At 40.7% G+C, this 27,087-nt stretch overlaps 1 protein-coding gene across 5 annotated transcripts in view; it reads left to right on the top strand.

Moving 5' to 3' along the window:
* The window catches only part of LOC124142085 (autism susceptibility gene 2 protein homolog), a 251,314-nt gene that overhangs the window by 207,549 nt on the left and 16,678 nt on the right, over positions 1-27,087 (top strand). For all 5 annotated transcript variants that reach the window (XM_046510351.2, XM_046510350.2, XM_048381334.1 and 2 more), the window contains 3 exons: positions 14,415-14,466; positions 23,120-23,756; positions 24,316-24,587. In XM_046510351.2, coding sequence (XP_046366307.2) covers positions 14,415-14,466; positions 23,120-23,756; positions 24,316-24,587 — 961 coding nt within the window. The remainder of the gene's footprint in view (positions 1-14,414; positions 14,467-23,119; positions 23,757-24,315; positions 24,588-27,087) is intronic.

Here is a 27,087-nt window from a genome sequence, read left to right as displayed (position 1 = left end):
TAAAGAAATTGCTTGTCAAAAAACTAATCCTTCCTACAGACCGGCATCCAGGGCCCATATAGCAGGGAACTATAAAGCTAAAATGGACATTGTAAGATAGGCCCGCCAGGGGAGGCCATAAACGTTGTCAAATAGCAATAAACGACCATGCTTTACTTTATGCATGCACAGACATTACCCAGCAGTCCTTGGTGCAGGAACTGAAGGATTTTGTAAGCCTGGTGCGATTTTATGTTCATTCTGGTATTATTGACAAGGGATTAGTCATTCCACTTAGATGAAAATTTCTGTTGCATTTGTGTCACCAATCTCAAACTGTTCGGTTTCATTGGTAGGCAAATGACAGGTCTGAAATGGAACGATTCGTCAAAATTGACAAGTGCCACTTTCTGGATTATGGGCCCATATCCAGGGCCAAATGAGAGCCTTGACGGTCATCGATGACGTTCTGCCGTTCAAACGAACCTGACACAACACTGTCTTACTTTCGTCACGTTTATGACTCTTAAATGCTCCCATTTGCTTCCCTGTGTCATTATGTAAGTTGCAAAAAAGAAGGCTGCCATATTTGATTTCCGAGTTAGCTGATGAATCTCAATGCATTGGGAATTGGGCCAGTCCTTTCATTTACGAGAAATGCTAAAATATCACCTCTGTGTAGCTCGACAGATCAATCAAGGAGACGCGCAATCCACGCTAAGGTTCCTTTCATGTTTATTTCGCTCGGATTAAAATTGACATTGCAACATGAAACTGCTATGCAATCTTTTGGGCATTTAAGACCAAGTGATTTATGGCTTTGTTGCAAGTTCGTGTTCAGTTTCAACATTGCCGTACAAAGAATTATTTTCAATTTCAATTTTGAATTTAAAAAGTATATTTGATTGCCTTTTGTTTCTAATAATGGATGAAAAAATAAATCAGATGAGACTTTGACGGATGGTTTTTAGACTTAATTTTAGAAAAGAATAATTTTTGAAAGCTTTGGAATCTGTTATGAACATAATTACCAGTTCTTGTGTGATGTGTCACACATGTTCGCTGTAGATTCATTTCCAATGTGTTTCTCTCTGGCATCGGTGTTTGAATAACAACACTATTGATTAATGTATGAAATGCTATATTAGTGTAATGTATACTGCGAATTGTATGTAGACATCTGGTGGTATATTTATGATACTGTTAAATTTCCGTCTGGATGACTTGAGGTGTGTTAGTCCTGCATAATGTGCCAGTTTGGTAAGCATGTTGCATCAATCATCCGTTTGATTTACAATTCTGTGAAAGCAATATTTTATCACCTATTATAGCCTAACATTTTGTTGCAAATTCTATAATTGACAATATCACCTGTTAAACAATTAGTATTTGTTACTCATCATAAATTGCCCATAATCATATTTGCAGAAACTTGAACAGGACCCAGCTGGAGGGTATTGGGATCGTTTCAATTTTGAGAAAAATTATTTTGAATGGGAATATTTCGTACTCCATTGCGCTAGCTTTGTTTAGGTGTAGCACGGGGCCACATGTGGCAAATAAATTGTTCAGATGCAGCTAACAAGGTACACATTTTGCTTTGGCAGAATTCTTACACACATTGCACAGACTTTATGAAAACGAGAAAAATGTGTGCCATGTATTTTGCCAGTATTGCTCACAGGTGCAAAATGGACGCTCTCAAATGTAAGTCAGATTAGCAGCCATATTGAAATTGCCACCAACGTGTCCTAATGTGTTAGCATTGTTTTTAGATTTTCCCCTTAAGTGGAGTTTGGTCCGCGGTAGGTTGTATGCATTTTGGAAGAATTTCTATGGCCGTCATATTCTTGCCTATTGCTTCCACATGTGAGAAGGGGGCAGTAACAATATTATACCAAGAAAAACATTTCTGACAAAATAGTGTAGTTTTAACCCCGACGCACTGCTTGCATATGATAAAAACTTTTCATTGCAAACCATATTGGCAGTATATTTATAAAGCTGCATTTCTTAAGCATTGCATAGGGCTGAAAGTTATTTCGAAAAATGTATGTATGTATTTGTGTTGATCACGAGTAAAGTGAGCCACGTCAACTAGCACATCGTACATATCAAAGGGAGCTGAATCGGCTGGATGATCATAATGAAAATATTTAGATGGTATCTTTGCCTTCTTCAAAGTAAATGATACAGTGGGTTGGCATTTGATTGTTATCTTTCAAAAGAGCAAGTTAAGAATGAATATTTATAATGGACCTTCATGCATACATGCATGTTGTACCAATGCATGTAATTATCTCGTGTAAGTCATGCATGAATATTTATGATTCATTTTATAATTTTATACATAATGCGTATCTCCCAAATGCATCAACCTACACAGCTAATTGCATGTTGCTCTGAATGTTATAAAACAAGCCTACATAATAAATTGTATATGCAATGTACACTGAAAGCATGGGGTGAGTGCAGTGCACTGGCTATATTGTTGTTTGTTGTACTTGCTATAGATGCTGATGCAGACAGCAGATGGAAATTACAGGATTCAGAAGCATTGTTGCTTCACTTGCAGCAGCTTGTGTGTGTGTGTGGGTCGTTGTGTCTGTGTCTGTACGTTTTGAAACTACATCTGGAAATAATAACTTGAGTTCAAATTTGGTGTTGGCAAACCATGCTGTCATTGAATAGTTCGGGATGTGAATTTAGGCAAATCCAGCAAAATAATGGCTTCCAGCCTTAAGGACCATGGTGTAATTATTTACCCTCCTCCTCTTTTGCATCCCTAGCTTCAATGAAGATGGAGGATAGGAAAATGCCATATGAAACTACAGGTCTCAAAGGGAGACAACTCTGTGTAATGTGTGATTGTTTGAATTGGTGCAGAAAAGTCTTGTGTCTGTAGTTTGGGGGTTGACACACATATACACCCTTCCTCTAAGTAGAATCAGTTGATGGTCTCTTTAACTTGGTTTCTCATCATGGACAGTAAACTAACAGGTAGATAATCTTTGAGGACGAAGCATGGATATGATCTGGCTGAAGTAGGATGGGTTCGCAGCTCTTCCAGAATGGTTTGCTTGGGCCAGGGTTGAATCAACAAGGTTGTAAAATCCAAATCACTGGCAATAGTAAAAACTCCTTCCCTTCATGACGCCACCATGTATCAATGTCACCTTATCAGATAGTCTTTCAACCCTCTGCATTAACACATGGTAAGAAAATCTGCCACACGTTGACGATCCTAACAATCTATGACAGTATCCTTCCAAGTATTTTCTGTGAACATATCTTTGTAGCATGTAGTACCAGCGGAATCCTCCCCTAATGTCCCTCAACTTAACGAACTGACACACTGATAGAAATATGCCATAGCAGACAATCATGGACATTATCAGGGTAAAAAGTATGTATGGTAACCTTATCTCCGTGCAGTTGTGCAGTAGGCAAGTGCATTACACAGCTGGTGTGTTGGACCCCCTCCCTCGCTCCCCCCTTGACAATGAGGAGTAGGTACTTGAGTCCCTCACTCCAAACCCCTGCCTCTGCCACTCTGGGAGACAAACATGTCCTCTGTGGGATGATTTGCTTGTAATTGAAAGATTGTCAAATGTTTAAATTACACGAAAGCCGCCTGTTCTCAAGATAAACTCTGAAGCAATCTTCTCAATTATCAGAACGGAGTTGGCAGGTCTCGAGCACCCATTAGATAATCTAATGGCATGTTGTTTAGAAGGCTTATCTCCATTAGCTGTGAATTTACAAATTTTGCCCGGATCTCGTTTTTATCCGATTGACTGTGCTTCCTAGATAGCTTGTTTGGAGTAAGTCGGAGCTCTTCTCGAGTAGGTGGCCCTATCTCCCACCACCGAAGCCTGCCTCTCACCGCTGTGTCTTGTTTTTCCTGATGGTGTATCTCGCAACTTTCTGGGAACAAGTGCGCGAGTTATCCCCTGGAAATGCTTTGTATGTGCAAACAGTGATAGGTGCGAGGTGTAGACATCTCAGCGGGCCGCACAGGCACACAGTGAGAACGTGTTATCTCTTCCTTCTGTCTCTCCGTTACCAGATCTAATGCCAGCACTGGGCTGTTGCCATTTGTCTATCGGTAGATCAAGCCAAGGAAAAAACAAAACCGGGGATCATTTGAAACAACAGTGTTCCCAGGCGACTCTCGAAGCTGCTGGAGGTGAGATTCAATGCCCCTTTATGCATCTGGATTGTTTCGAGGGTCATGTTTGGAGAATCAACAATGTCGGCAAGCGAAATGTTCTCTCCTATGGTAGTTGGGCTGCCTCCAGACTAGGAGACCCAACTCTGCCTCCATGTAATTGCTGCAACAGACCCTCAGCTGATGTGGTTTTCATTCCTCGCAACATTCTTGCCAATTGACTCTAGCGATGAGATCTAATTCAGAGCACTACGACCTCCAGTGAGGCAAGCAGTGATTATAGGAAACACACATGTACAAGCCAGTGCCTCTTACTTCAAGAGGCTTCCAATGCTACACCTCTGCTTCTCATCCCAAATTACTCAAAGGGAACTATAAAAGTCTTCCACTTACACAGCAGAGAGGAGGTCACTGTGTGTGAAAGAAGGAGGCGGTAGGTTATGGGAGGTAGGTAGCATCTTCGCGCCTCTTTCAACAACCAGAATGTGAGGACTCTTGGCTTCGTAACTCTTCTCAATAGCCTCCTTACATTAGAGACTCCGTCATCAGTGTTCGTGCTTGAAGGAGAACCTCTTCTTGCTTAGAGCACCATTTGGCAGCAGTGATGGGATTTGTGTCTATTTCATAAATGTCAATCAGAGTACTATTTTCATCCTTAAAATAGGCCAGGTATATTATATGTTTGAAAATGGATTTGAGTTTTTCCTCTGTTATGAAAATAAACAGTAATCTTGCCGGAAATGTGGTTTCCATTTAGTGGATGTTTCATTTACGTCAGTCGTCTCATTTCATTCTAATGAATCAGTATCACCTGCCTATAATACAATATTGCAATGTTTGGCGTCTACAGTGAACACATGATGGTACCGTTAGGTACAATCTGTTCTCCTAACAGTAATAGGCAGGTTTCCAGGCCAATAAGCCTTGCTGTCTAGCGTTTGAATTTGAAACCCCAAATCAGACCTCAAATTCAGGAGTTCAAAGAAACATTTCCAACCAGGTTTATTATGCTTACAATACAGACAGTGTAAGTCCTGTCCAAGTTCAGTTGGTTCATTTGTCATTGAGCCCTATCCAACTCCGACAAACTAAAACAACAAGAATCAAAATGCACCTCCCGACAACAAGGAGAAATAATTAGCCTGCTATCTATTCGCTATGGTAGAAAAGAAACATACAAAAGCTTTCTGAATCCTTTGAGAAAAAAATCTGTGTTTTGCTGAACATGTTTTCCTTAGGTTAATGTTGCTTCCATCTGTTGGTGAGTTTTAAAGCCTTGTTTGTACAGTTTGTTAATCTTGTAATAGGACTCGATCCTGGATGCGTGGAGGGTATTTATCAAGCGGCTTGCCTCCCCTCGTCCCTTAGGCTGTGGACACCTGGGGGAAACATCTGTACTGTGCTAGATATGTATCCAGCATTCAATGGCAGAATGGCGTAACTGTCCAAATGCCTTGATTGATGGATGATCGACATGAAGATATGTGCGTTTTACATAAGCTGCGCATTTGGAATTATGATCATATTTCCAGCCATGCTGTTTAGGATTTGACATTTCTCAAGATTTGTTTCATATTTTGATGCTGATGGTTAGAATTGGTGATGAATTCTTTAAATATATGACTTAAAGATTTTTTGGAAAGGTTGGTAAAGGATGAAATGTGGAAGACATCTGTTTTGAAGGTGATGTGCAAATTTATTAAAAATGGAATTTGTTCCCATTCGGTTTTATGCTTCTTGACATGTTAACGATTTCTAAAAGCAGATGATGTTGTCTTGACAACAGGATTTAAGAATTGAAAAAATTGTAGTTAAATATTTTTTTGGGATTTAGCGGCTTAATAAAAAATTGTTTAATGGAAAGGAAGTGCTATATTTTTTCGCAAAAGAAACATTAATTCAGTCATAAAGAAGGTAACAAAGAGGCCACTAAGTCCCCGTACGAGCGAAAATCTCCACCTATCGCCTCGTCTTAAAAACTGTTGACTAGACTGGATGTGCCAATTGTGAAAAGATTAGAGCCAAAACCTTAAATATGTGTCCAGTGTTTAAAAGTGTCTCATCAAAGGAAAGCATTTTAAGGCAGGGATTTCTCCATGTAACCTTCCAGCATGAACTGTTGGTTGTCGTTGACTTAAGATAAATAAGTGTTAAGTTTGGTGTTTATTGCACATGGAATGGCAGTCCTAGAGCCAACTGCTCCTTGCGCTTATCACAGTGGAGCTCGTTCACTTCATAACGCTATCGACAAGTGCCACTTGATATGAATAAGACTGATGTCGATTTCACTTGCGGTAGCTCTTTCACCAAGCATTAAATCAAAAATGCCATAAATCTTTCGTAGCCAGCCTATTAACAACCCTTGTTTGTATTCTGTACAGCTTTTCAGTTAATAAATTCTGCCATATGTCATTGAAGCACATGTTAGTGTCAACGAAGATAAAACCTATTTTTGTCTTGTGAAATGTGAAATAAGATAAAATGTGATATATTGCATGCTTGGTTATATGAATCATATCACATGAATGTATGCCTGACAAGGCAAGTCATAAAGTGCTGTGTATGAGGTGGCTTCATTTTACCTTGCAGTGCAAGATTTCTGTATCATGAGAAACTTTGGTATGGTATTTTTCTTCTGAAAAGAATGGTCTCAAATTAAAGCAATATTATATTTTTTTCTTGTATATTTTAAAGTTCCAATCATTGACTGGAGTCGAAAAAGATAGTTCTCTGCAGTTTTCAGTGGTATACAAATGTAAGTTGACGTAGGACGAGCATCACATTATTCACTGATAGTGGAATTAAGCTAGGATTACCAATCATGCTTACCGAGGCTCAACAACCAGCCATGCTTACCTGGGATAAAAACAACTAGCCATGCTTATCTAGGATAAACTACCAGCCATGCTTACCTAGGATAAACAACCAGCCATGCTTACCCAGGATAAACAACCAATCATGCTTACCTAGGATAAACAACCAGCCATGCTTATCTAGGATAAACTACCAGCCATGCTTACCTAGGATAAACAACCAGCCATGCTTACCCAGGATAAACAACCAATCATGCTTACCTAGGATAAACAACCAGCCATGCTTATCTAGGATAAACAACCAGCCATGCTTACCCAGGATAGACAACCAGCCATGCTTACCTAGGATAGACAACCAGCCATGCTTACCTAGGATAGACAACCAGCCATGCTTACCTAGGATAAACAACCAGCCATGCTTACCCAAGATAAACAACCAGCCATGCTTACCCAAGATAAACAACCAGCCATGCTTACCCACTGTTCCCTGCTGTAACCACCAGTCATGATTACTGTTTTTCTTCTTTTTTTTAAACGAACCAGTCATGCTTTGCTCTTCTGTTTTACCATCCAGTCATGCTTTGCTCTTCTGTTTTACCAACCAGTCATGCTTGATACAATAACAAACCAGACATGCCTACTTGTTTCACCAACCAGTCTTGCTTCCCGATGATAACAAACCAGTTGGCCTGTTCACGAAATATATATGATCCACAAATATTTTGTAAAGTTACACAATTTGTAATGCAGGTGTTGTCATTCAAATTGTGATGAAAGCCATCTTGGAGTGTTTATACGAAGAAATTCACACCTTGGCTGTTGGCTCTGTACTGGGTGGTGGCAGCACTGGCATCCTCCATTACCATAACACCTGAAGGTGTCTGCTAGTCTTGGAGAAACAAACAATGGGGCATCTCATGAACCATTCCCTCCCAAGATATCCACAGAATTAGCTCCAGTTTATCCAGTGATTCTTGATCTTTGAAGGATGTGGAAATGTCTAGGGGAAATCACCTTTTCAAATGGAATTGATATCTCACAGAGCGCTGCTTGTTTTGTTTCACTCACGTTTCACATCAAAGTTCTCGGTCAAAGATTTTGTAATCATTATGGAATTTAGCTTCTGTTTTGGGAAGGTAGTGTTTGCAGGAATTGTTCCTCGGGGCTGTTTGGTTACGGCTGTGTTTCATGTCTATGTTGTAGGTCAGGTTTTGTAATCATTTAGGAATTTCTGCGTTTGTTTTTGGAAGAATCGGTTGAGTAATGGATGCTTGTTTGTTGGTTTGGGTTTGATGTGATGTTTCTTGGTCAAGTCGGGGTATCTGTGGCGCTATAGCCACCTTCCATCAGTTGGTGTAACGTGAAGAAGATTATTACCCCCAAAAATGGATGAGGGTTCAGTCTGTGGGAGGAAAATGGGGACCAGATTTTGCAGAGTTTTTCATGAAAGGAACTCATGAGACCAAACATTTCTGCGATATTCCTAATACCCCGGAGGCCGCAGAGCACGTGTGCCCATACCGGCACCATCTGTTGGCAGCCCAGATGCATGGTGTTTTGTATATATTGAATTCAAGAGCCAGCCCACAACTAAGATTTGTTCCAGTAACGAAAACAACACTTGCAGTGAACAAATGAAAATCAGCCTGGTGAAAACACAAATCCCTTTGAAAACTGGTGTTAGGGTATCTTTTTCGCCATTTCCGGAAGGTTCCCGAACAGCTCGCCAGGTCAACAGCGCACACGGCAAGATAACAATTCTTTGCCAATTAGAGGCCCCCTGAAGTAGCAAAAGGGGAAAATGATGTGTGTTCCAGACCCTGTGAATTTACACAGCCGCTTCAGAGACCCGCATATGAAAAATTGGGGAAATTAAAGTTTGGGTAAGGAACTCGTGGAAAATATGTTGCCGATTACACCGCATGTCGTGGATAAGGTTTGTTTTGATCTCCCGTCGCAGGTGTGGTTGGTTGTGTGTAATCCAAATGGCATCGAAACAATCTGAGACAGCAAAGTGGTGTAAGAAGTTTCAAAAGTCGTTTTCTGTTCTGAACATTTTTTAAACCAGGATCCCTCAAGCAGAAGGAAAGGGTTAGCTGCGAGTCTATTTTTTCCCCTTGTGAGTTATTATTTATGGGTTTAACAGCCCATATTGAGAAGGTCAGGTGGCTGATTCATAATGACTCTTGTGTATTTCTTGTTGGAGTCTGCCAGGCATTAGGTGGCCGGTGATATTTGACTGGTGCCCTCTCAATGATATCACTGGATTTCAATCTTTCTCTGATCCATTATACTCTCCTTCTGTATGTAATGCCTTTATCTAGAGTTCCCCTTTGTGCCTGGGTATTGAAAATGAGCAACAGATGTTTACTGAGGCTCTGCTTTTTTTGTGAAAAGTATAAAGTTTATGCATGATGCGACTGTATAATGTTGGTTGAATATGACTGCATCTGCTTTGAAATAGCCTGTTTCTGCCTGTGTATGGGGTCTGTTTCATGTGCATGTAACGCAAGTCGACACACACAAAGGCAACAGTAAAGGCTTAGTTTGAGTTGTGTATATGTCTCATTTATCGTCACTTCAAAGAGCATCTTCAGGTTATTTTGAGAATTGATGATTTACCCTCCATGCTCATGACATTTGTGAAATCTGCGTCATGTTTGATGCACACAAAAAATTAGGATGGGTTTCTTTGATACTGGAAATTCTTTGTGGTTAGTTAGATAAGTCAATGCGATTGTGAATATTTTCGAAATATAACTTTTGCTTTGATACTTGTGAAAAAGAATAAACCTTTCTACAAAACCTGCCACTTTGTGATTTATGTTCAAACAAACAAAATTCTTCAAAGGTAATGGCTTTGTATATGTTTTTCAGACTTTAGATGTTTTGAAATTTCACAATGAAAAATTGCAAAAAGGTTTAATGCGTTTGTTTGGGTGTTTTGCATGAATTCTTTGTGTTACATACTCCCCTTTATTTCAATGCTAGTTCACGAGGCAGGGTTTTGATATAGGATTGCACTGCCTTTATAAACAGGTGCAGGTTTTATTTTCGTTTGGGGCTAGAATGTTGAATAACACGATCTTCAGGGAGTGTAATAATAGAACGGCTTTGGCTATTTCTCCATCAGATACTCTCACCTGTAGATTGGGTTGAAGTTTGTATTGGGATTACCTGAAACCCCAGGTAATTGACGAGATTTGAGCCTACTGTGGTACATTTCACAGGTGTGGATTTCGCCTGGTAGATGTCAGGTGTCGGATGGTGCGCACTGTTGACACTGCTTGTTGAGTTCAGTTCCCTGGGATGTATATTTCATTTCATCTGGCCATGGTGTAAGTGTTGTTTCACACAGCGTCAATTTCAGTGGTATATTGTATGCATCACAGCTGTCATGTCAGTTTCAGACAAGGAGCTATTAACAAGCGGAATCTACACCGTCCCTATTGTCAGATGTTGCAATCTTCTATCAATATTTGGTTGTTCATTATTCGTCCTTTTTTGTATTTATATATTATTATTATTTTCATTGGACGGTTTCCATAATTGTTTCATTTTATTCCACTGTATATCCTTCCATTTGCCTGATTATTCATTAACTGTGTAACATAATGGAAGTAATTTACATATAGATAGGGCTGTTATTCCCTTAGGAGATTGTATCAATATAAATTAATATCTGCTTTTTTTAATCCATGTTTCAAAAATGCTTTGTCTGTTTTAAGAGGAAGTAATTAAATGAGTAATAAATCAACACTATTGTAGGGGTACATACAAAGGAAAGCTGTTGAAAATGTATTATGAATTATAAAAAAATAAAATTGCCATATTTAGGCTGTTTTTGTAGATTATACATGTAACCAGTTGTGCCGATATTAGTATAATTGAGTCCTTGAACTTGAGTGGCTTGTATTGTTGAAGTGTGTCCTTAGCCAGCTTAGCTAAGTCCTATACTCTTCTCCAGGCTAGGGATGTGTGAATGCTGACATAGGCTTAGGGCAGATCCTTGGTTCTGGTGAAAGCCTACAAGTCACGAGGTTATCAGTAACACTGCCAGCCCTATAGACCCAGAGCTGTTGCTCTGATAAGTTACAATGAGATTCATATCTGCATGGATGACCTTTGAAGATAAGGCTCAAAATATCAGTTAGCTTAGCAGGGGAAAATAGCTGGGAGGGTCAGTAGGTACTAACATAGGCGCACTGTGTTGTTTTGCGGCAAGCCAAGTTTTTCATCTTCTAATCGCCAATTTGTCCCTTGATCTTGTAGCGCCACTGGGGTAATTATCATAACGGATGAAATATACCACCCAGAGGTGTGGGCCTTGGAACAGCGAGACTGGGTCTTATTTGGAAGGGTTTGGTAGCTGTACTTGTTCAACCGCGGACTCAGTCGACACTGCCTGGTCGGTACACACTGTGAATAATGGAAGACGCTTCACGTAGACCTCTATTGCATCTAGGTTGTGGGCCTAGGCTGGGGTATAAATATTCAGTGGTGGCCTATAGTGTTTACGGTGTGAGTCAGGTTTTATTAGGAGATTTTCACTGTGTGCCGGTAACACACTAAAACGAGAGGACTGCGTGCCTCCATGAGCTCGCTATGTAAATTGTCACCGCAGAATCATTGAGAAAATAACGCTAGCTCTGTTTTGATACTGTGTCAGCGTGACCCGTGACATTTTGAAAACTTAAGAGGCTATGTGTATTGAGTGAGTTCAAGTGGATCTTGTTGGTGCGTGTCTACATGATGGGGACTTTGAGAGTCGAGCTTTCATACATATATCACGGTAGGTAGTTTTCATGAGTGTAGCGAGGGGTAGCCAGCGTCAAAAGGTTTCTTCATTGCTCAATGTCTTTATTTGAAGATTCAAACTTGAATGGTTCGTCTTCAAAATAGTTTTGGTTTGGCATATGAATCATCATTCAAAAATACATATGATGCAATGTCAATGTCATGGCAGTATCAAGCATTATTCCCAGTGTTGGGAAGGTGTGGAATTTGTGTGATGAAATATGCCTTTTTTATTCGGGTTTTAAAGGTGACCCCCATGCTCATGATATAGTCATTTTTAACCATTCGAAATCAAATTTTACCAAACTGTCAAAACGATTTCCATGTTTACTGGGGCGGTGGGGTAGCCTAGTGGTTAAAGCGTTCGCTCCTCACGGTGAAGACCCCGGTTCGATTCTCCACATGGGTACAATGTGTGAAGCCCATTTCTGGTGGAATATTGCTAAAAGCAGCATAAAACCATACTCACTCACTCCATTTTTACTATACTTCTGTTGAAACTATTAGCCATTATCTGAATTTTAGATTAGTTATGTCGTAACTGGATTTTCTTGGGATATGTGCAATTTGATTATTGCCTCCAATGTCACTGATTTAGAATTCTTTATGTGAAAATACTTAATTTTTCAATAAGGAAACTTACTGCAAGCCTTATTTGACAAAATCAGGGTTGCCATCCCTGGGAGAATAATGTAGACCAGATTGTGTTATAGGATGTTGAATAATGTATGTAGTTTGAATCCTTACTCTTACGCAGACTTCATGTTATGTATGATGAAACCAACTCCTGTATAATAGCAGTTCTAATAGTGTTCCTGGTTGACCCTTTCGAACCCAGTAGAGTTGGTTTGATGAACCCAGTAGAGTTGGTTGGATGAACCCAGTAGAGTTGGTTGGATGAACCCAGTAGAGTTGGTTGGATGAACCCAGTAAAGTTGGTTTGATCCAACTCCGATATAGGAGCAGTAGGGTAGCTTAGTGGTTAAGGCATTTGCTCGTCACGCCAAAGGCCTGGGTTTGATTCCCCATATGGGGGTACAATGTGTGAAGCCCGTTTCCATTGTCCGTCACAGTGATGTTGCTGGAATATTGATAAAAGCAGCACAAGACCCCATACTTACTGTTATCTGTGTTAGCATAACCAAATTTGACATGAATATTTTTGCAAATAGCGATAGGTCACTTGCCACATGTAACAATCTATCACACACTGTATTGTGTGGTGGCTCAGCGCCATCACATGTACATTCCCACCATAGGGCTTGAACTGTGACCTTCCTGTGTGGTTATCTATATACTGAGTGCTGATCTTTTCACTTGTGTCAAGAGGCATAAAAACAAACGTGGATAACATTTGTACTTTTCCCACCGCCACCTTTGCCCATGTCACTAATGAAACTAGAGACCCGGTGACCTCCATCATCTGTCCCAATCAGCTGATTGATGTGGGTGATATTGTGGACATTATCACCAATTCCAACCAGGATTGATAAAAATCAAAGCAATTTGGGTTTTTTCGAAAGGAGAGATACACACCACAAAGTGGAGATAATATTCAGCCAGTCAAAGTGGATACCTCTGCTTTCAAAATTCGAATATTTTCTATTATTGATTGTCCATTATTCATTTAGTAAGCATGACAATATCAGTCAATTTCCGTACTGGCATCAGTTATCGGCGATACTCTCTGCATCAATTCCTACGAAGACATTACAAGCAAACTTTTTTTGTTCTTCTTCGTTCATGTCGATTGCCTCCAACCCTGTCTCCGTCCTTGTCAGCTGACTGTTAACATCAAGCAGTCAATTTAGATTGCTGCAAAGATAGAATTAATGCCTTTCAACATGTATCAGATTCCTTTATTATCTCAACAAAACCATCCTACCCTGAGGGAAACCTTCTCTCAATACATTATCGCTTTTTATCTGTCGTTTTGAGACTTTGTCACCTGGAGAGTAAATTGCCGCAATGGGCAAGGTGTGATCGTTCCCATTTGGAGACTTGTCACAAAATCCGACGACTTTCAGTTTTCATTTGCGCAAAAAGCATGCTAACTTTTTTTTGTTATCGCCTGTCAGAAACTACATTTGGATCATAGTATTAGATGTCACTTTGCTGAGTACCCCGAAGAATGTCGAGGTGGTTAGAGGGAGCAAAGGATTTCGGTCCGATGTCGCGTGTTTAGCATTGCTGTTTGCGACATGCAATGTTCCAGAAAGGAAGTTGTCACAAGATGTGATATCGACAATCTTGTTTCACCTAATTGTGTTGATTTCAAGAAAGTGAATCACCTCGCAAATAACATCTGTGTCTGTCAAATGTCTGATTAGGAGGAGGGCTTAACAGAGTTTAATGCAATACTGTGGATGTTCTGAATATAGAACTATTAAGAGGCTGACTGTGTTAAATTGCCATGGTGATGCTGAATGTTAGGACAACTACTTGAAGAGTGACAGCGCGACTTTAGACCTTTTCTGTGTTATGTGTTTTATTGTCTATTGTCAATAGTTTGTTCGGGATTCTTCACTGAACAGATAGAAAAAGACATATTGTTCAATAGTTAGACTTTTGAGACAGGGTCATGCATTGTCTTTGTTAAAATGATTGTGATAATTCGAGATTGTTTTGTTCAAAATTGTTTCTTTTATTTACAGGTCTCTGAATCTGGATCTGATCTCTTCACCGCCGTAACAGTCAACCATAATCGTAAGTATCTGAATATTCTCATCATTGTGTAGGGCATATGCCTGTGTAATGTTGTTTACAGTACATTTCAGTTTGACATGCAAGTCATAGTGAGCATGACATGTCTGACACAGTGTACGAACACTGAACGCTGATCGTGGGAAGGGTTCACTTGTAACACATGACAACATACAGTAGGTGTGAGAACAGGTCTCTAAATTCCCCCTTTTAACCCCCTCAAAGCACCCACGACCCCTCTCTCGCGTTGATTGGTGTTTGTACAACACTATGCCCCGTGTGCCCAGGACATCTTGTAATCAGCTCTGATAAAATGCTATCTATGTCAATCACTAATCTTCAGTCAAGTACCCCCTGTTCCACAGCCATTAATGCAAAACTGAGCCCTCTTCTGCCAAGCATTAATTTGATAGTTGATGTACACAAGCTTTCAACCCACGGCTGACTGGTCACTGAGGTACTGGAGCATGTAAAAGAATTATATTCGCCTCCCTAGGCCTAAACAAACTCTGAGTCAGGGCGTAGCCAAGCGTGCTGTGTTAATCCCAGATCTTTGCGTTGAGTCCAATATCAAAGGAATAGGCTAATGTGCATAAAAGGCTCCATCCGAGCTCAGGAGAATTCGAACAGCCACAAGAAAACCCTTGGAACAAATCTCCATTCATTTCTAGCATTGATGGCTGCTGTTGAAGAGCAGACCTTACTATCTGACCAGACGTGAATTCTCCCAAGCAACAAAATAAATCAAGGAAATTGCCCGAGGAAGCATTTCTTTCCTTGGTGCCAAGGAAGTTATTTTAGTGAATGTAATCGTTGTGAAGAGCCAGGCTTGTGTCGATGCGGCCATTGTACTGGGTCAAGAGGCCCCTGAGATGAGTTAAATGGAGTGGAGAAAGTGAGAAGCTTGGTTGTCAGACGTGAGCCCTCCCCTTGTTGTGGAAGACAGCTTGTGCTCCAGCAGTGTTTAGGGATAGCCTGATTTGATTGAGAACTATCTGCAGCAATTTTCTAGTGGAGAGGATCCCGATCTGATTAAGATAAGGCCATGGAAAAGGTGGATCGCTGGGCCGGAGGAATGTGATTTTGATTTGATGGAGCCCAGGAAAGAGCTATGCCACGGCTGCCACCAAATGTGTAAATGCGAGACATCACTCCCCTGACCTTTCCGGAGTGGAAAGCTGGCCTCCAACAATTCACGGAGCTTCTCATTATCAGCCTGATAATGGCATCGCAGTGATGATGGGTAAAAATACTTGTCACGGCTGATGAGGATGACTTCACAGATATTGCTGTCTGAGGAATCTAGGGAAAAGTTCATCCATAGAAAAGTGATACCAGGCCTTTTCCTGCTTGTCGAAGCTGATTTTGCATTGACCTTGTTATGCTTGTCTTATCATGCAATTCGTTCTTGTCGGATTAAGGTGGGTGATCTGAGTATTGAAAATGTCACTTTATTTTTGTATCTGATTCATTTCATGCAAAAGGTACTTTATCAACTGGGGAAGGGGGTAGGAGGGGGATGGGGACCGGGGAACATGAAAAATTGTTGCCAGAAAATGTTGATGAAGGTGTCAGATGTGACCAAATGCTCGGTCGATTCATTGCTTTTGAAACTGCCATTTCAATTCCTGACATAAGACGAAAATGAGTAGCTGGAAGTTCATCACAATTAGCTCTCCAGGAAATTGCCATGTTATCCCAGATTAATACAAGCCTCATTTAGAGGAGGACTGTTATTTATTGATTTGTCATTCAATTTCACTTTTTATTGCCACCTCTACTCCAGGCCTCCTCCTTGTTGAGGAGACTTCTGACAATCATCCTGCACCTGGTCCCAGCAGGATTCAACCAGCCGGAATCAGCTGGAAAATTGGTGGTCCCCTGTTGCCCTAGCCATCAAATAATCTCCCCAGGACTCCCAGTTACCATGCTATCAAATAAGATCCCTTCAATGAGCACATTTTCTGGGATAACCCTCCCTTGTCACCTCATAACAAAATTATTCAGTAACCATGAGAAAACGAGAGGTCCCCTAGGTGAAGCCTGCCCAAATTCAAGATGGCTGCCCTTGCCGTCTGCTAATGGACTAATCATGCCTCAACACCTCTGCTAATTGACTCCAGATTTGGCAATTGTTTCAGCAGCTTTACACAGCTCATCAGCAGCCTGGAAAGCCAGTGTGTAATGAGATAATTAGCTAAGTCAATAAACAAGCTGGGGAGATGATTTGCTGCCTCCTCAGGGTGCCTGGATCAGCCCAACAGGGAGAGTCCTGGGCCTCCCTGTCCTGGCCAGCCCGTCCATCATGGGGGTGGTCAATCTGCTGACATCCCTGCTGCCAGATCAGGGTCCCTGCTGTCACTTTCAATAACAAACACCGATTACATGTCCCTGGAACTGTTCCACAGCAAAGTCACAGCAGTGGCGTGTTGCCAAGGAAGGATAGAGGCACATCCCGCACATGCTTGCTTTAATTCAATTCACTCAGTTGCCTTTGTGGTGGACTATTCTATGGCCAGACAACCATTGATGGGATACTTGGGCCAATATTGGATATAAACCTGAAAGGAGGAGAGGCTACAACAATTCTGTCCATAATTGGGAACATGGAAACCATCCTTGGGATTGGAGACGACATAGGAATTTATTTCTTGTATCAGCTGATGGATTATTTGTTTGTGTTGCTCATACTCCAACAGGATTCTTTCTATAATGCATAATTCTAGGTAAGAATTGCTTTTAGCTGATCAGATGAAGTGTTATCTAACTAGGTTACATCATTCTTGTTTTTGTAGATAATAGCGGTCTTTAGTTTTAATGAGCAATCGTTACCTTACGTGAAACTCAAGTTTACAGCTATTGGAAACAAGTTTATATTTATTGATATCAATACAATTCACAGAACCTGAGTGGCTCACATTTATGAAAGATTATATTTGTTTTATAGGTTATTTGTCTTTGAAATGATTCACTGTTCAGTTGTAATCCCTTGATTGGTAATTAAGAAATCAAAATATCTGTTCACTTTGCCCTGTGAATATATATGCAGTCAAACGCCATTGTGTCGAAGTTGAAGGGACCTACATGAAAACTTCTAGTTATCCAAGGTTCAACACAACCGAAAATGATGAATATAGTTTGAAACAACTGTGTTTGACACAACAGTGTTTGACTGTGTTTCTGTTGTTGAAATGGCTTTATATTTTGTAATTGTGTGGTCTCATTTATGAATTGCTCTCCCAATATCCGGTCTGGTTTGAGATCTTAAGAAATTGGTCCCACATCAGAGGTAGAATATTTTTATAAAATTCACGTATCCATATTAAGATGATCCAACCCTCCCCAATACAAAGTGGTATGGCACTTTCCCTACATTTATCATGAATTCACTTTGTAGGCATGGCTGCTGGCAATCTTGAATAGCTTTCAAAACCCATTTCATGGCAGCCTGCATTTACAACAAAGGCCAACAAAAAGCTTTGGCTATGTAAATGCATTTTTGCCTCTTAAAAATGCTGCTTCAAATTATTTTGCTCATCAATCTTGGGGAAATAATATTTAAGATCTGCAAAGTTCAAAAGAATCATCAACCATGATGCTTTTACAATCCTGACTTTTTCCAAAGGTCACTGTTTTTATGTGGATTTTGAATATATCATGATCCTTTTGAGTTCGTTTCTCCCCAGGCTTTAATCTTGGCAAAGATTTAATCACCAAGTCTTTGATCTAGCATAAAAAGACATATTGGAATTTAACGTTTCTCTATTCATGTGGAGTTTTTTCGAAACATTTTACTCCACATTGAGCCATTGAATGACTTTGTATAGAATGCTCAAATCAAACTCGCAAGCCGCCAGTATCGCTCAGCATTTGGCAGTTTTCAAATTGTGGAATTTACCTCTCTGGCAAAACAGTCTGAGGCAGAATCTGTGAGATTACGCGACACAAAGTGTTCGCATTGCCGTTACATCAGTGCCTATGTCAGTAAGCTATGACATTCCTCGTGGAGCTGCTTCTTGTTGACATACGCAGCATGAGGATGAGCCAACTCACCACCATCAGAAGCCGCAATCGCTACTGAAATCGAAAGGGATTTCCTCCCGGCATAAGGGACTCGACGTACGGCAGCCCCAAGTGAAACAGTTTTTCGTCTTCTCTTTGAATAAGGAGCCCCGCTCATTCGTTTCATCCCGGGGTAATCTCTGAGCTAATTGTAGCAGGATTGAGCTAAACTCGGCACATTCATTGAAGGATTGAAGAAAGTTTGACAATGCCAAGAACTGGCCCGAGGATTCCTGAGAAGCCCTGTAGAAGATTTCCACAAGACATTGCTGAAATTCGGCAAAGCCTCTCATTGGCTAGTTTGGATTAGAGAGAGAGTTGATTGTCAATATAGGGATTATCACATTCAAGGATGATGGTGATACAGGGTTTTTGCCCTCTGCTGATAACCTTTGCAATTGAACCAAGTTAAGAGGAAAGCGGCTTGACAAATATCCTCAATATGGACATATTTCAGATGTAAACTGACGTGCAATGACGTCGTGGCCTTAAGGATATTGAAGCATCCGTACCAACTTCATCACCATCATGATTTAAATAATTATGACACTTGGAATAAATATGATTCAGCTTTAGTGTCTTGTGGAAAAGTGTGGTTCTTCTGAGACCTGGTGGTTGAGCGTGATGATTTGCAGATATGACAAATAAGTTTCAGCATATGTTTTCTGAGGTTTGTATTTTCAGTTTTTGGACTTGTCAGACAAGTGTGATCCTTTATGATGATTGAGAGTTAAAAAGTGCCGTGTGTTGGGGATCTTCAGATCAGGGGCGGTCAGGTAGCCTAGTGGTTAAAGCATTCACTCGTCATGCCGAAGACCCGGGTTCGATTCCTGACATAGGTACAATGTGTGAAGCCCATTTCTGGTGTCCCCCGCCGTGATATTGCTGGAATATTGCTAAAAGCGGCGTAAAACCGTACTCACTCACTCATCAGATCAGTGCAGCTTTAGGGTTAACGGAATGGAAACAGAATTTTGTTTTGACATTTCATTTTTGAATGTCCTAGCCTGAAGAGTCTGATAACAGTAGGAGACTGAGCTGTACATTTTCAAAGCAGAAATTTTATATTTGCGACTTAGATATTCTAATGATATTCTCGAAAACACAATTCTCTAATGATGTCCTGCTGGTAAATCTAGCAGCTTTAGATTGGGTGCAAGTTTCTTGAATAAGGTCATGAAATTTTGTTATATTAACATTCTGTGTGGCTAAAATAACGTGAAATGTTTTGTACAAGGTCATTGTGTGATAGATCAGAAAGATGGATTTGTAGGTTTTTCTGATCTCCCGACAAGTGTATTTCTGTTAGACAGGCAAAAGAAACCTGACAGTAAATATCAGTAAATCGTGTCTTAAAAACAATCATCTGTAAAACTTGTTTTCTAGATCCAATTTACGGTGTTCAGGAATTCCTTGAAAAAAATCTCTATCGGCTTACATCACATAAAAAAACAGTGAGTTGACTCCATGTAAGCCCATAGATTGTGTGTCTGTCAATTTGGTACTTGTTTTTCTCCAGACTAACACATGCTTTGTTTTGTAAGTTTCCACAAGGCTCGGTTCACTTCAACAATTACTTGAAAAAGATAGGAATCAAGGTTTTTTTCATTCCTTAGATAATTCCTTTGGGATAAGGGAAGAACTGGTGCAATTGAAATGTGAAGCAAATTTGCTAATTCCCATTCCCATGCTAAAGCATGTATCCGGAGTAACTATCACGAGAAGTGACGTCAATATCACCATGCATCAACCTGGCTCATCCAATCCTGAAATTTACGACACACCAGGACAAGTGTTTTCAAAGAACTGCTTAATATGATGCAAAAAACAAAGACGATTATAAGAAAACTAATGGTTATAAAAAAGTATTTGGAAAACTAAGATAATTAGCTTTTAAAAAAAATGTAGCCATTTGTTGAAAATGTACACTTTACTTTCTTGAATCCCACATGGGTTACTGCACCAGGAGAAACAAGAAACGCGTCTTCTGTGCTCCCATTTCACCAAGATACAACTGACTTTATCAACACCTTATCTCTGTGAGCATGGTCTTGGTATCAGGGAAAGATATGCCACAACAATATCAAGAACCCGAGCATGTTTTTGGGTGTAGGTGATGGAAGATAGACTTGTTCAGATTCCGCCAGAAGGACGCAGATAACAGACACCAGGATCACAGATAGCCCACAGATAATGTTTAACACTGCAGAATTTCCAACACCCCTGCAACTCGCTGGTCGAAGATACTGAATTTCTGAAGCAGCAGCTCCCCCTAGTGGTGTATTTTTACCCCCTCTGTGATAAATAGCATGTTTTTCGTTCACCTTCACCGCTGTAAATTACCAAGATGTCTTCACAACTTTTTCCCCTTCTTGAAGAGTGATCGGTTGGCATTCTCACCAGTTTGGCATAGTTGGCAGATTACGCCCTTTCCTACCTCGTGTAGTCCTTGTGCAGCTTATGCGTTCTTTATCAAAGTTGTTTTGAATGCTTCGCAACCTATTGGGCCTATTTTTGTTAGGCATGCATTTTGGAAAGTTTTTCCCCAACTCTTTATCTCTTTCTTGGATATAAATAAGTCTCAACTTGTAGGGTCTCTCGACAGATTTGTTTTTGTCTTGTTGTAATGTTTTGTCTGTCGTTGTCATTCTGGTTTAAGCGTTTACAGTGTTGCACAGGCGATATGCTATGTTTTTCTGGCTGGTGTTCTCGGCAGCTGTAGGAGGTTGGCAATGAAAGTGGGAGTAAAGACAAACAAATAAGGGATGGTTGGGAGTTGGGTATCGCAAATAAATACTGCCTTTCAAACAAGTTCATTCTCGGAATTATTAAACCTGTGAAAACAATAATAAATACTCCAGCAGACCTTTGGAGACGGAGGCAGCTTTCAAGTTATTTTTGTTTTGAGTGATGGCTGCAGGATTGATAATGGGGTTTCCGTGAAGCTTGTGATGAATTATTCCTGCTGATGTCTCAGGGGCGAACAATATGAAGTGTTTGAAAAGGGATGTTTTGTAGCAAGTGCAGGTTTTTTCAGGTTTCTGTATTCAAACATAGCTTTGTTTCTATTTTAAAACAAATTGGAATCTTCTGTAAAGATGCGTGTCTATGTAGATGTGCTTATCGCCGATATGTTGATCTAAGATTGAAATGTTTTACAGTGTATCGTACTATCGTATGATACACACTGCAGCACATCATACAGTACAGTATAGGGCTGGGACAAGTCCAAATTTACTACCCGGGTACCCACACCACTATTACCCAACCCTACCCGGGTACCCGCTGTTGGTCTCAAGAGATAGGTACAAATGTCCGATTGGGGATAGTTTGACCGTACTCCTGGCAAAATGTATTTAGATACTCAAATAAAACAATCTGCTCATGAATACACTGAAGTTGACTGAAGTTTTATCTCTATTCAAACTTATAAAGTCAGAAGGAATGCCTGCATAGTCAGAAAGAAATGCGAACACTAGTCACTTATAGTGCAACCTTGGAAGTTCTAGATAATTTTTGCTTATTAAACAATATATCACGTGACTAACCACGGGTCCGGGTAGTACTGTGGGTACCCGGGTCCTACTCAGGAACCAACTGGCCCGAGTACCCGAGTACCCGAGTTACTCGTCCCAGCCCTAGTACAGTGTATCATACAGTATATCATACAGTTTATCAGACAACACTTGATCACAGAGAGTTCCGCCCCAAACATCCTCAATACTGTGTGTTACACTGCCATTGAATCAGGACAAACTGCTACCCAGAAAACATACTCTAACAGGTTTTTGTGTGTTTGTTTGCTGTTTTATGCCTACTCGGCAATATTCCAGCTCAATCACAACGGTCTGTAAATAATCAAATATGGTCCAGACAATCCATTGTTTGATAGCATTAGCATCAATCAAGTCAATTGGGATACAATGGCATGCATCAACCAAGTCACCCAATCTCACCCAATCCATTTACCGGTAGTTCCTCTTACAAGTATAGGTTGCTGGATACCATTAATGATAAAAAAAATCAGCTATTAAACTTTGTGCATTTGCTTACCGAAGTCTATAACATGCTTAGATATAAAGCATATTTCATTCATTGATATTTTACTCTCTATTTGAGTTTATATCATTATAAATTTATTCCTTACCTGATTTACATATCAAATTGCTTATTCGGTTATCAATACTTTATCTATGTATATTTGCTGAACTAAGATGTGTTGAAGGATATATTGATTAATTTACTTGGGTCAGCATTGTAACGTGTATGAGATGGGACTCTGAATCTGATATTGCTTGTGTTTGATCCTACTTGTATTTGATCCTACTTGTATTTGATTCTACCTGTATTTGATCCTACCTGTATAAGATCATACTTGTATTTGATCATACTTGTATTTGATCCTACTTGTATTTGATGCTTCTTGTATTTGATCCAACTTGTATTTGATCCAACTTGTATTTGATCCTACTTGTATTTGATGCTTCTTGTATTTGATCATACTTGTATTTGATCCTACTTGTATTTGATCCTTCTTGTGTTTGATCATACTTACCTGTAATATTGTGTTAAACATCCTGATTGTTGTTTACAGGTTCATCCAGTGAGCGACTTGCACCGACAATCCCTCTCACACCTCCTCCTCCTCAACAACCAACACCGCCAGCTACTACATGTAACGGCACCGCTGTTGTTACAACAACACCCAGTACTACAATCAGTGTAACAACCGCAACAACAACAACAACAACCTGTAGCACACCAACAACATCACCGGCATTGACTACAACTACCATATGTCGGCCACCCTCTCGGCCTCTGGTGTCTCCGGTTTTAAGCCGCCGACCCACGCCAACACCGCCGCCGCCCCCACGCCAGTCACCCCTTCCCCCACGCCAGTCACCTGTACCCATTCCTAAGCAGAAACTACCCCCACCCCAAGCGGTAGTGTCACGGGAGCCTGTCAAGGTCACTCCTCCACCAGTGAAGACCCCACGGAGGGAAGAGTCTACACCGCATCTACACCCCCATCCACATAGTCATTCTCATCCACACGCCGCTCACCCCCATCAACAGCAACACCAACATCAGCGTGATAGAGAGAGGGAGAGAGAAAAGGAACAACGGGAGAGAGAACAACGGGAGAGAGAACGCGAGAGGGAGAGGGAAATCTCCCATCATAATTTATTCCAAGGGTCATTGCCCTTCTCTAAGCCATCTCTCTGGCCATCGTGAGTATTTTTTATGCCATCCGACTTTTCACAATGTCATAAACTTTCAGTTTAAGGCGTTTATTGTCTTCATGGGTGATTCAAGGTGTGGTGTTGATGAGTGTTCATTTCTTAAATGGCAAGATTGTTTGTTTCAAAGTCATAATTTTTGTCACAAAGACACATATTTTTTTACGAATAAAAAAACTAAATATGACAAGCAACTAATATTCAAGTATGGATAAAAAAGTAGTTACTGATACTTGATAATTAAAATCTCAGTGATTAAAATAACAGTTGACACCTGGTTGTTTGACAGTTTGATGAAGCTTCAAAATATTACAGTATCTTCATTTAGAATAAGGGACAATGGGGTAGCCTAGCGGTTAAAGTTTCCGCTCCTCACGCCAAAGACCTTGATTCGTTTCCCCACAGGTGTACCATGTGTGAAGCCCATTTCTGGCATCCCCTGCCGTGATATTGTTGGAATATTGCCTAAAGCGGCTTAAAAACATACTCACTCGCTCATGCAGAATTATGTATTCACAACATATGTAATGATTTTGTGGTTTGTTTTCAGTCCGGTCAGCAACCACCTGTACAGTGGCCATCATCCACTTGCCCACTCCCCCAGCCTCCACTCCCCCAGCCTCCACCCCCTTCATCCCCACGGCCCCTCATTCCCCCCTCACAGTGTCGCCCAGTCCCCCATCCAACATACGACCCCACCCCATCCTTCACACAGCATGTTCGCACCCCCCATACCGCCAGGACCACCGCCGCTAACGTCAACCGCTCTCACCCCAGTCGCAGCTCCAGCCAACCACTTCGCCAACGAGCCTATCATCAGAAGTGAGTAGATCGCTATGAAAGTTGTTTGTTTGTTATATAATGCCACACTCAGCACTTTTCCAACCGACCCGTGGAGATTCAGGGTTAATGATCCCCAGCAACTTCTGCTGGTCGTGAGAGACCACAAAATGGATCGGGTGGTCAGACTCGCTGACTTGGCAAGTCATCGTGCCCGGACGACGTGGATAGTTGTTCACAATAATAAATATCACGGGATTGTCTTGGTCCAGACCGGCGGTCGGGAAGCCTAGTGGCAAATGCCTTCGCTCGTCACGCCGAAGACCCGGGTTCGAATCCTGACATGGGTACAATGTGTGAATGCCGTGATATTGCTGGAATATTCCTCAAGGCGGCGTAAAACCAAACTCATTCACTCACTCACTCTTGGTCCAGACTCTTATTTGCAGTCCGGAGTCACAGAGCACCAAGTCACCGAGTCTGTGTTCCTGATCCAATAACTTGCCTCTTTTGACCTGCTTGGGTTGCTGGGGATCAATTCTGACCCGGAATCCCCATGAGACTCATAATATGAAGTAATGATAATATCAATACTGTGTTGCATCTATACAAATGAATAGAGTTTCGTAATATTTCTATAGCATTGTGGGGGCCCAGTGGCCCAGGTGTCTATGTTGCCAATCCAATGATGGCAGGTCTGATCAAATTTGCCCAGGTAATAATCCCAGGTTTGTGGGAACCATACGCCTGCTTGTATTTGTCCCTAACTGGCATATGTCAAGACCTGGGCCCACTTGCACAAAGCGATCTTAGTGCTACGACTATTGTAAGCCTATGTTAAAGTATGGGAGTTACGATCATCTTAGCACTAAGATCGCTTTGTGCAAGTGGGCCCTGCATCACTTTGAGTTGTCCTTCAAAATTATACTGACATGTTGTAAAAATGAACCCTGTCACTCGAACGCTGTTTCAGTTGGTAGTGCCATCTAAATGAACTTGATGACATTTGCTCATACAGAAAATTATCACTAGAAGAAGATTGTGTTTTTGATTTGAAAAGATTACATTCAATATCACCTGCAACATGTGTGAAAGTTGATAACACAAAATCTTAATCTTCTTTTTATGTTGCGCTATTAGATCTTTTTCACGTTTGTTGCGCCTCCTACATATTTCAAAATGTGCTCACATGGTCCTGATCCTACTTACAGTGCTACACGGCCCTGTATGCGTGAATAATTCATTCAATTGGAGACCGAGAGCTTTCTATCTTTCAATCGCTCCTCACTTTTGGCAGGTTCGAAAAGTGCTTGGCACACATGCACTGGGAATACACACCCTCGCTCTTGAAACTTTTAAACAAACAGAGCCGGCAAATGTGCCAGCATGCCACCTGAAGACCTGGCTATCTGTGGCGCACACAGCTGGGTAATGTCGCATGTCCACGTCTGTCGGCACCTACAACTTGAGCATATGTTGGCTGAAATTAAACGCAATCTGGTGTTTGTTTCGGGTAATTGGAAGGAGAGCTCATGTCATTCAGTACTTTTATACATATCAAATACATGATATGTATGAAATTGTTGTACATATAAGATTTTTTAAGAAAAAGGTGGATTTATAGGTCACACCTATGAAATTGTTTGCATATTTTAAAAAAAGTTTTTGTCAGTTTGTGAAGAAATTATGTTAATATTTGTTTAATGTTGACAATGCAGAAAACTAATCTTAGAATACCGTATTTACCTCAAAATGGGCTATCCTTATAAGGACAGGGATGATAACTGGGGATGCTTACTTGTGTATTTTTCTTCAGTCAAATATGTTGTATATTTTCATCAGATATGATTTTCAGCATTAGAAATTGGCACTAGTCCTCTAGTCCTTGCCAATCTGCCCAACAGTTAAGGTATCATAAGGACTAGTAGAAATTTGGCTTTTTTAAGGATTTTACTAAATGTTGTCATTGTAAGGACTAGTGGACTAAAAATGTTAGTTTATGCGCCTGCTCTTGGTTCAATGACCTTGAACTTTTTTATTGGCTGAATATTTTATGTTGACTGGAAGAAAGTGTATCGGAATCAGTGTTTGTGAAGTCGTCAGTGAAGGAGTCAAGTTAACACCACTTTTATCAATATCACGGCATTAGACACCAGAATTGCGCTTCACACATTGTACCCATCTTGGGAATCGAACCCTGACCTACGTCATGGGGAGCGAACGCTTTAACCACTAGGTATACCCACACCCGTTAGTGAAGATAGATAGTTCAGCTCACATCACTTTGTATCAGTAACGGGGAGTGGAAGAGGTGGGCCAGTTATTACTGGTATGTCCAATACAGTAATCCATTTGTCTGATACTGATCCTCTTCAGCCCTATAAATAATGTAGAGTCGTCAGTATAATTGTATTTCAAGGTGAGAGCTCTCGTCAGCGGTGCTAGGATAATAGTATTTGAGGTTAAGTGCTTGGTAGTGTGTACGAAATAACCAAGCTTGATCTTTTTACAGTCAAGTCTGTTCATCACTCTGTGTTGGTTA

This window comes from Haliotis rufescens, unplaced genomic scaffold (genome assembly GCF_023055435.1).
Source record: "Haliotis rufescens isolate VD_foot unplaced genomic scaffold, xgHalRufe1.0.p SCAF_38, whole genome shotgun sequence".
NCBI lineage: Eukaryota > Metazoa > Mollusca > Gastropoda > Lepetellida > Haliotidae > Haliotis > Haliotis rufescens.
This window is presented reverse-complemented; position numbering and strand designations above follow the sequence as displayed.